The 9,472-nt window shown below is 44.9% G+C and overlaps 1 protein-coding gene across 1 annotated transcript in view; it reads left to right on the top strand.

Moving 5' to 3' along the window:
• kctd8 (potassium channel tetramerization domain containing 8) overlaps positions 1 to 8,134 on the top strand; it is a gene marked incomplete at both ends in the record, with an annotated part of 15,338 nt that extends 7,204 nt beyond the window's left edge. Inside the window, one exon of the mRNA XM_080843067.1 lies at positions 7,608 to 8,134. Within this exon, the coding sequence (XP_080699193.1) occupies positions 7,608 to 8,134 (527 nt within the window). The remainder of the gene's footprint in view (positions 1 to 7,607) is intronic.
• Positions 8,135 to 9,472: the final 1,338 nt, after the last annotated feature.

The following is a 9,472-nucleotide window of genomic DNA, read 5'->3' as shown; positions in this document are numbered from 1 at the left end:
CACTAACCCACTGCTAATCCTCTTTGTGTGGCCCCGATAGCGGAGCATCACCACAAGCCTCCATTGATCACAAGTCTGATTGCCAGGTCTGTCCAAATCCTCCAGTCATCTCCAACCCCTCCAGCCTTAAGAGAGAGTGAGAGAGAGGGGGAGCAAGAGAGAGAGAGAAAGAGAGGGAGAGAGAGAGAGGGGGGGAGAGTGAGAGAGAGAAAGAGAGAGAGAGAGAGGGAGAGAGTGGGGGAGAGAGAGAGAGAGAGAGAGAGAGAGAGAGAGAGAGAGAGAGCAGAGAGAGCAGAGCATCGCTGGCCAAGACAGTGGCCAGATCTGAACCCGACTTGGCTCGGATCCCCCCCAGCGTGAGCGGCTGTCCGGGTCCAAATCCCAGTATTATTGCCCACCCCACCACACAGAAAGAGCAGAAACTGTTGATCCCTTGAAGCACAGCCAAACTCTTGAGTGTGATCCAGTGTAAGCCCGTCTGAAATGGTCATGACCTTTTGTGTGTTGTGGTTCATGGGTTGCATTTATTAGGGCTTGGCTGCTAAGAGAAAAGTCAGTCAAAGCATGTACATTTTCACACTTTAGACCTGAGTGCCACCTCAGGCCCTCTCTCCCACCACAGGGAGTAGTTAAGTGTTCAGTGTCTTAGTGACTAGATCTTGAAGTGTCTTTCACACTTTTAGAAACAGTCAGGATATTATTTTGTTATCTTTTGTGTTATTAACTGATATTTTGTGGTTTGTTTAAACAGTGCACAATGTGTTTGTATTTGTGAAGGAGAAATACAAGTACTCATGTCATTTTATTCTGAACATCTTCAGCCAGTAGAATCGTGAGATGACCTTGATTTCCATTAGACAAAACAACATGGCTCCGCAGACTAAAAGGTCTCAAGTGTCACGGCGTACTCAAATACTCCTCACGTCTCAAGTAGTAGCACAACAGAGCATGGATTTTTTCCGCTGGTGTTTTGCAGCGTGATCTGTATTATGTGAACACCCTCTCAGACGAAGCTGAGTGTTCAGTATTCAGAAGACATTTGCTCCGTGATGAAAATTAAACTCACATGGTGCTGGTGACACAGCCTCACAGCAACCATTCATTTTGAAAAAAGACCTCATTAGTCAGGACAGAGTGGCACATCATATCAAATATTCAACCAAACTTGACAGATGACAGTGTAGAGCCTGAGTATCTGAATGAGAGGAGGAAAGGCTGCCTGGCTGTCATCACCTCGACGTATCTTTTCAAAACTGTCCGTTTTTTCTGCCCTTTACTAAGAGGTGTAGGTTACACTGGTCCATAGCAGTACTGGCAGTGCCACGTACAAGGCAAGTTTCAGGAAGAAGGTTGTCTCTTAGTTCAATAATTACACAATATATTTCATATGGTATTTGTGTGATATATTCAATTTGGCAATGCTAAGACTATTTTTCAGATACATAGTAGAAAAGCATAGCTTCATACATAATTTAAATCTATATAAAGTTATTTAAATCTATATAAAGCACAAATAGGCCTTTTCTTATCATAGAGAGAAAGAGAGAGAGAGAGAGACAGAGAGAGAGAGAGAGAGAGAGAGAGAGAGAGAGAGAGAGAGAGAGAGAGAGAGAGAGAGAGAGAGAGAGATTGCTTCAGGGCTAATACACTCAGTATTCAGTTCTGCGTCAAAGTTCAACAACGGGTCTAAAGGACATGAACAACGTTTTTGTAGAGACAAAATTCAAAACTGGTCAAATGTGAGGAAGAAGGTTTTACACTCATGAGAGTGATGAGATTAATCTCTTCACACTTAGCAGTAAAGACCCAGCTGCTGTGTTAGTGCTGGAGATGAAATCACAATTGAAGGCACTTCAGCTGGCCTTGAGTCCCGTTCAGCGTCATTTCTGTTAAAGGATTTTTCTCCTCAAATGCCTCACGGGGTGTGGCAAGACCTGGAAGAGAATACAAGAGCGTATAAGGATATTAGAGAAGACTGCAGTGGCTGAGGCAGAAACGGAGACTGAAAGTGCCTAAGAGCAAAGTGTTAAAAAAAAAAAGATGGGTGTTAATAAGATGTCTGTCATTGGTTCATTTCGCAGCAGGGAACAAGAGAGTCAAGAGTAAAGTCAGAACGTTATTGTCAGCCCATCCATTCACATTATAAAGCGGCTTGAAATGATGTTTCTCTTATATTGGCGCTGAAGATTTCACACTAGACATACATTAGCACAAGTCACAGAGTCAAGACAACACAACAAGTGCAGAGCGCAGCAACACAGCATAAGCGCAGGGCATGTCAAAACAAGGTAACACAACATGCAACAAGGTACATAACCTGAGAGAACACACTAATAACATCTTACTAATAACATTTATATCTTCCTTTCGCCTGAAGCTCGTTTTGGAGACGAGTGTTCACTACGTAACTACTTGTATCTCTAAAGAGGAAAGAAGCAAGTCTTGATTAGGGCCAGTACCATGTGGCGGATCTTCTGGAATGATTCTGTGTGAGGAGGAAGTGCGCCTGACATGGTCCATCAGCCTAGTCTGGTTGTCATCCAAGAGAGAGACATCAGGCTGTGTGGCCGTCCTCATTAAACCACCCCTCTGCTCCGCTTTCCATCTTGTGGCTAACCGAGCGGTTGGATCATGTGATCACTGGCACCAGAGATGGGCACATGGATGAAGGGGAAGGTATTTCATGCAGTGATGCACTCCTCAATACAGCCATCATGGTTTGAAAATGTAACTGTAGAAACTACATGGATCACATGACCACTCTCAGGATGATGGATCCGCTTTCCCCCTGGAAGTTTACCACTTCCTTCTTCGGAAACTTCTACGTGATGGCGGCACACACATCACCATTCCGGTGGTGACTGATGTGTTTTGCCGAGCGACGAATGAGATGATACGCCGCTGCAGGGAAGATAACAAAACCAGCGGGGCCAATACTCATTGTCTGCCGCGCGGTTTGTCAATTAAAGAAGGCTTTCATTAATTTAGATAAGCGTTTGTGGGGCCCGGCTCAGAGACAGGTAGCAAACTGCCCGTGCGAAACAAATAATCACAGCTGCTCGACACGGCTCGTCTTCGTCTCACGTCGCATTGTTCCCCTCAAAGCTCCCGGCAAAGCTCCTGATGATGCTCCTCCTCAGTCAGTGAGACAGATAATGAACAACACAGCGGCTCCTGGAGGAATACCTCATTTACGAAAGTGGCACGGGGGCAATGTTCCTGTGGAAGTCGAGACACGTGCACCGTGTTTAATAAGAGAGGAAGCAGTACAACTGCTAATTGAATCGTACAGTGATTTCAGTTAACGTTGAATTGAGAATGCAATTACTGGGTTTCTGCAATAATCTAAAGGCTGCTTTTTTGTCTTGTATATTAACAGGCAAATTAGAGATCTGGAGGGGAAGGAGAGGAGACTGTCTGCATTCTGTTGGACTGTGCCTTCAAACACAGATGGGAATTTCTATGAGCAAGATTACCCAGAAAGCATGAGTGAGCACAATATGTTTACACAGCTCCTGCTCGCATTGTTTCTAGGACATCACTTTGCCCCCTGAGATATGGAGGCTTGTGTGGCCATCTGGCGCGATACGGGACAGGTTCCGAGCCCAGCTTCTCTCAGCCAGATAATTCGTTTTTAAATAACATGCTAACCATGAGCTTTTTTCCCTTCGTAAGTGGAATCATTAATTAGCATGTCTTTGAAGCGGGTGAAACGTTGATTTCCTGAGGCCTAAATGAAATGCAGGTGGAGAGCGGGGAAGTGTGTTGCGCTCTTCCCAGAATGCCTTGTTGTTCCTCGGCTTGGGTACCGCCGCTCTCCCGAGGGCAGCTCTGTGTTCAAATAAATATTTGTCGAGTCGTTCATTTTCCTCCTTCCGTAACAAAACAAGTAGCATCATCAAGCCACAGCACATGCGCACACTCACTCAATTACACGCACATACATGCACATACACACACACAAACACACACACACACACACACACACACACACACACACACACACACACACACACACACACACACACCGCAATGAACAGACTGCAACAAACACACTGAGATTGGCAGTCATGCAAAATTGGCGCCTGTGATGTTTTTTTTTCCCATCTGAGGAATCGGAAGAGTTTATATTTTCAGAAAAACTAGCACATTTCCCACAGGTGCAACAGCCCGATACTCCTATTTTTGTCATCTGCCATGGAATTGAGACATTTGTAGAAACTGAACACAGTCTAGGCCACCGGGCCTGCATTAAAACACACATTACCGTAATACTTTAAACGAATAAAGAAAAACAATACCTTTGAAATAAAAACAAACCATTTTTCCAGTACACCACAGAAGTGTAATTGGGTCTTGTTCCCGTGCCTAAAGGCATCTCTGACAGGCTATTTCCTGAATGCTGTACACCCCACTATTCGACCTTGGAGCTGCCCTCTGAACAGACACAGGCCTGTGTTTTACCCTGTGGGATTTCTGCGCCAGAGAAAAGCTTTCATTTTGTACTTCTTTTACCCTTTCTCTCTTAAATTTCACCCTTCTCTGTTGCTTTTCCCGGCTCACACATGCGTCCCTTCTGCATTTCAATTATAGATTGCCATCACGGCCGACTTTTCCCTCTGTAATCCATTTTCCCCTCGACAAAGGTCGGAATCTATTTAGCCTGTGAAATATGTGTGTAGCTCGTGATGGTATAAGATGCCCTGTGGGGCAGTGCTGCCATAGGCCGAGTCTGAAACTTGGCATTGGGTCTGTCAGTGAAACCTGGCCTGCTCTGAAACACCACTACACCATCAATCACCTCAAGTCTTACCAGAGTGTGTCAGAAGAGGCAACCCTCTTACAACTCTCTAGCCTTCTATGCTAAGGTGGTCTGAACCCCTTTGACTGAAGAAGGTTTTCTGGTAATATCTGCATTTAGGGTGTGTATGACACTCACTGTGTTAAAATTATGTGCGTGCGAGGGCAGTGTGACTCTCTGAAGACCTTAGTTCCTTCGGATGGCAGAGATGAGAGTAGAGCCCTATGGACCATGGAGGAATCCCCCAGAATGACAACAGGCACCGAAGTATTAAGCTGTCAATTACATGGACGAGTGGGAAGCACAATGATGAGCAATTACATCTGAGCAAGAGATGCCTGCCAGGAGACTGAGTGGCCCTCCTCTTTACACGTGTCCTTTGAAGTCATATGAAGTCTTTTATTTTTGATGCATTGCGGTGGCTCACCTTTTCAAAACTCACCTTTTCTTTTTTTTTTTTTACCACACAGCGAGGACACATGCAGGGGTAGATTTATGTCTTTGATGTAATTGAGGCTTTATCTTTGTGCAGGACTGAATCTTGATTTATTTCCACGACCTCCAGCTGTCTGAACTGTAAAGAGAGAGGAGGAGCAGCCTTTGAGATGTACCTTTTTTTCCCCCTCAAACTTTAAAGTAACGAGGTAGAGATGAGATCCTGACTGCTTCTTGTTCATCTTTGACCTGTGGTTTTATCCACAAGCTCACATTTTCTTTAAGGGCACAGGAGCACAATTCATGGTCTGTTAGCTTTGCAAGTTAAAGGAAAACGATGGTTTATAGTGATCTTGTTTTCGCAGTGGATTGTGGCAGAAGGGTTTTTATAATCTACGGAACTACCCATTTAAACGGCCTCTCTATGACTACAGCCATCTCTGTTCCTCCTAATGGGAACCTGGCAAAATATCTACTGATGATAGTGAGAGATCCCCAAAGCCATGTACTCTACTGCAGTCGCAGTTCCAAAATGACACCATTGTGTCCAAAATGGGGTACAAAACTCCTGTTATGGTGCCAGTAATCAGCTCCATTGGGGGAGGAATGGTGCCAAGGGCCCATGCCAGGGGCTTGGGTTGAGTTGGGTTGTACTCCACCATCACACAGCATCTCTGGTCTGGAGACCCAAGGTCTGGGTAACTGCTTGACTGACTCTCCCGGAGCTATTTACAGTCTGCGGAATTAACATGGGGGAACCAAATGTGCGTTCGAGTATATGTCGTTACCCACTCATTTCTGTTGGCAAATGAAGGCCTGCTTTTGTTTTTGGATGAACAGAGAATGGAAAGGTCACAGATCATATCTTTGTTTTCACTAATTGCCATAATTGTCCATCCATCTATTTAGAGACAGATACGATGCAATGATTATAGCCATTACTCCAATAACAGGAGAGCTTTTTAAAAATCTTCTATTTGGCTAATTTACATTCATGTTTTTGTTTGTTTATCAGACACCATTCCTCCAAAGATACCGCCACTGAATAGGGGAGGGATGCATTTTATCAGTTTGTGTGCTCTTTGCTGTATAACTCCACATTGATTAGTTTCATCAGTTTGTGTGCTCTATACATGAACTAATTCTGAGTTACACAATGCCCGCTTCAAATAGATAACTTCGTCTCACTTTGATTGTAGAGTCCATAATTCTGGTGAATATTCTGGTTGTTGATATTTGAGCTCAACTGCCAATGAAATTACACCCCTCCCTTCAGTGCTCATAAAGCAACATGTTAATTGGTTAATTGGCTCGGTCTGAGCCACATTGTTTGTTTCCCATTTACAGAACCAGGATAGTGTACAAAACAGGCACCTAGAGGGCCAAAACGAGCATTTTGATGAATTTGACAAAAAATGTGGTAGATTAGAATAATGGACTGCGCCTTTAAACCTCTTTAGATCCTTCTAATGCTTCCTAAAGTAGTAATTAAGATGTATATCTCTTGTAATGATAGCTTTAAAGGGTATGTATCTTGAGTTGCTTTAGATTCTGGTGTGATTTGGTCTGCTGCCATGTCTCTTAGCTGTTCCAGAGGCTAATGGACCTCCTGGACCTGCGAGATCTGGATATTGACATTTAATCACCAATTAGCGGCCACCTTAATTACATCACATTAACAGGCCCACTGACTTCTTTCCCAGTTCCCCCTCCCAGAACACACACACACAGAGTTGGGCAAAGGGTGAGCATTATAATGCTATGCTAATGAAGTTGTTTTAATAGACAATAGACACGCACACTCTGCCAATTACACAAAAGTGTGTGCAATGCGTAATGTGATATCCATGTGAGTCTAAAAATGTATATGGGGTTTGAATGAGAGATTTGACATTTCATACGCTAATGATTATGTTATTGTTACATGTTCCTGTTGGAACCTCACAATCATACATTATATTCTCTTTGTACTGTACATAAACATCTCAATTTGCGGTGTGAAACTTAAACTTTTCCCTTTGCAAGACCAAAGTAGCGTTTCATTAAACTTCAAATGGGATAGGCTCAATCATTTCTATACTTTCATCTTACAGCAATGTAAGCCAGCTGTTTTTAGAAAAATGTGCAGTTTCCGGATTATTCCCCTCATTTGGTTCACAAAACCGTGAAGCATCATGAAAGAGTATAGCACCGCACACCAACAGAGAGGATTTTAATGCACATATCCAGTAATTGTTTCATCACAGCTTAGTCCTACACAAATAACTATCTAAATTAAAGCTGATTTGGTGCAATGTTCTAACCCCATTTCACTCTAACATTCATGTCTTGTTTGGTTTTTGTTTGTTTTTGTTCGCCTGTTTCTGCACAGGGCCCTCGGTGAAGTCCGTCTCGCTGAAACAGGACAGCGAGGAGCACAAGAAGATGCCAGACAAGGGCAGCGAGAGCGGCACCTCCCTCAACGAGCTCTCCACCTCCAGCTCGGAGACGCACTCGGAGGCCACCTCGCCCCAGGACACCCCGCTGGCGCAGGTGCTCAGCGTGGGCAGCTCCCCGGCCCCCTGCGGCGCCCTGTACTCCGTCTCGCGCCCGCCCAGCACGCTGACGCTCGGCCGCCCGCCCAAGAAGGGCTCGTCCGTGCAGTGGATGGCGCTGCCCAAGGAGGACCTCCAGGACAAGAGGCGCAACAGCGAGCTCTTCCAGTCGATGAGTAGCGGCGTCGGGGGACCGAGGGAGGGCCGGGGCGGCCTGGGCCGCAGGAAGGGCACGGAGAGGCCCAACGGGGAGGAGGAGATGAAGCAGTGCATCGTGGACTTCAACAACATCAAGATCCCGCCGACGTTCCCCGAGCGCAAGAGGCAGTGGCAGTCAGAGCTGCTGCAGAAGTACGGCCTATAGGAGGCAGCCACGGGACTAAAGGCAGAGAAAGAAGACACCGAAAGAAAGGGAAATGAAAAGAGAGGAGAGGAGGAGAATGTAGACGTCTGTGCGTTCTTCTTGTCTTGTGTTCCACAGATGACCCTGGGACATCTTCATTCTTACTCGTGATTTTTAACTATCGTCCATGCACAAAACGTGGACTTTCGGCACAAAACCACTTTTTCAAGTTCCTCCGGTCGCGGAGTGTAAGTTTTAGAAAACACAAGCAGGTAGTTCCATTTGATTTATTAAACACCACGGCTGACAGAAGTGAAGAGAGCACTCTTTTTACAATACCCTCGAGCGCAAACCCTTTCAAAGCAGAGAGCAGGGAGGTTTTTTTTTTTTTTGCAATGACAAGAAATTGCCCGAGAGCAAGTAACTTCTGAGGACCTTTCAGAGAACTCAAACCTTTGCCTCAAGGCTTACCTAGTAGCATCAAAACAGAACCTCAACTCACAGCACAGCATACCGCCATGCCTCTGTTCCTCCAGATGTTCAATCTCAAACAGGCGTCACGCAGTCACGTGCTCCAAGACACACACAGTGACGGGTCTGCTGCAGTGGTTAGATGTAGACCCGGAGCACTGGTAGAGCGGGTGTAGAACAGGAGACCTCTATCATCCAAAGCACAAAGGGATGGACTGTATTTTCTAAAACTTGGAATTATTACAAAAAAAACCTAAGAGTGTTTTTGGCTGTCACAAAAAAAAGGTCACGCTCACATTTCTGTGCCAGCAGCCAGACAAGCGTAACTGATCCAGGTGAGACTGTGGAGTGTGTGGAGAACCGAGCGGAAGCTGCTTTGTCAGCTGTGAGCACTCCTGAGTCACCAGGCATGTCCCAGGATGCACCTCTCAGGCTGCTCTGAGACCTGTGGACACTGCAGGCTAATTGTTAAGTGTTCCTGCGTCAGATGATGTGACTACTAGATATCAGGAGTATATTATAACTGCTCGTTTTTTTTTTTCATTTGTGCTAAAGTATTTGATGACATTGAGATTAGGTCTATTCATTAATGGTTATATGTGTTTGTCCATGTTGGTATATCCGTTGAGGCAGACATGTTTTGTTTAAAAGTTACAGGTGTTTTTTTCACGTTTTGCAGTGGTGCGGTTGATAAATTACTGAGAATAGAAAGAAATATATGATCATGACATAAATATGATATTGTGTAATACTCATTTCAGAGAGAGTGAGACAGAGAGAGAGAGGGGGAAAGAGAGAGAGAGAGAGTGAGACAGAGAGAGAGAGAGAGAGAGAGAGAGAGAGAGGGAAAGAGAGAGCCTTTTTATTCTGCTTGCCTAAAACATCCAA

Source organism: Sprattus sprattus, assembly GCF_963457725.1.
Source record: "Sprattus sprattus genome assembly, chromosome: 8".
In the NCBI taxonomy this organism is placed as follows: Eukaryota; Metazoa; Chordata; class Actinopteri; order Clupeiformes; family Clupeidae; genus Sprattus; species Sprattus sprattus.
The sequence above is the reverse complement of the archived record's forward strand: the minus strand, read 5'-3'. Positions and strand labels throughout refer to the sequence as shown.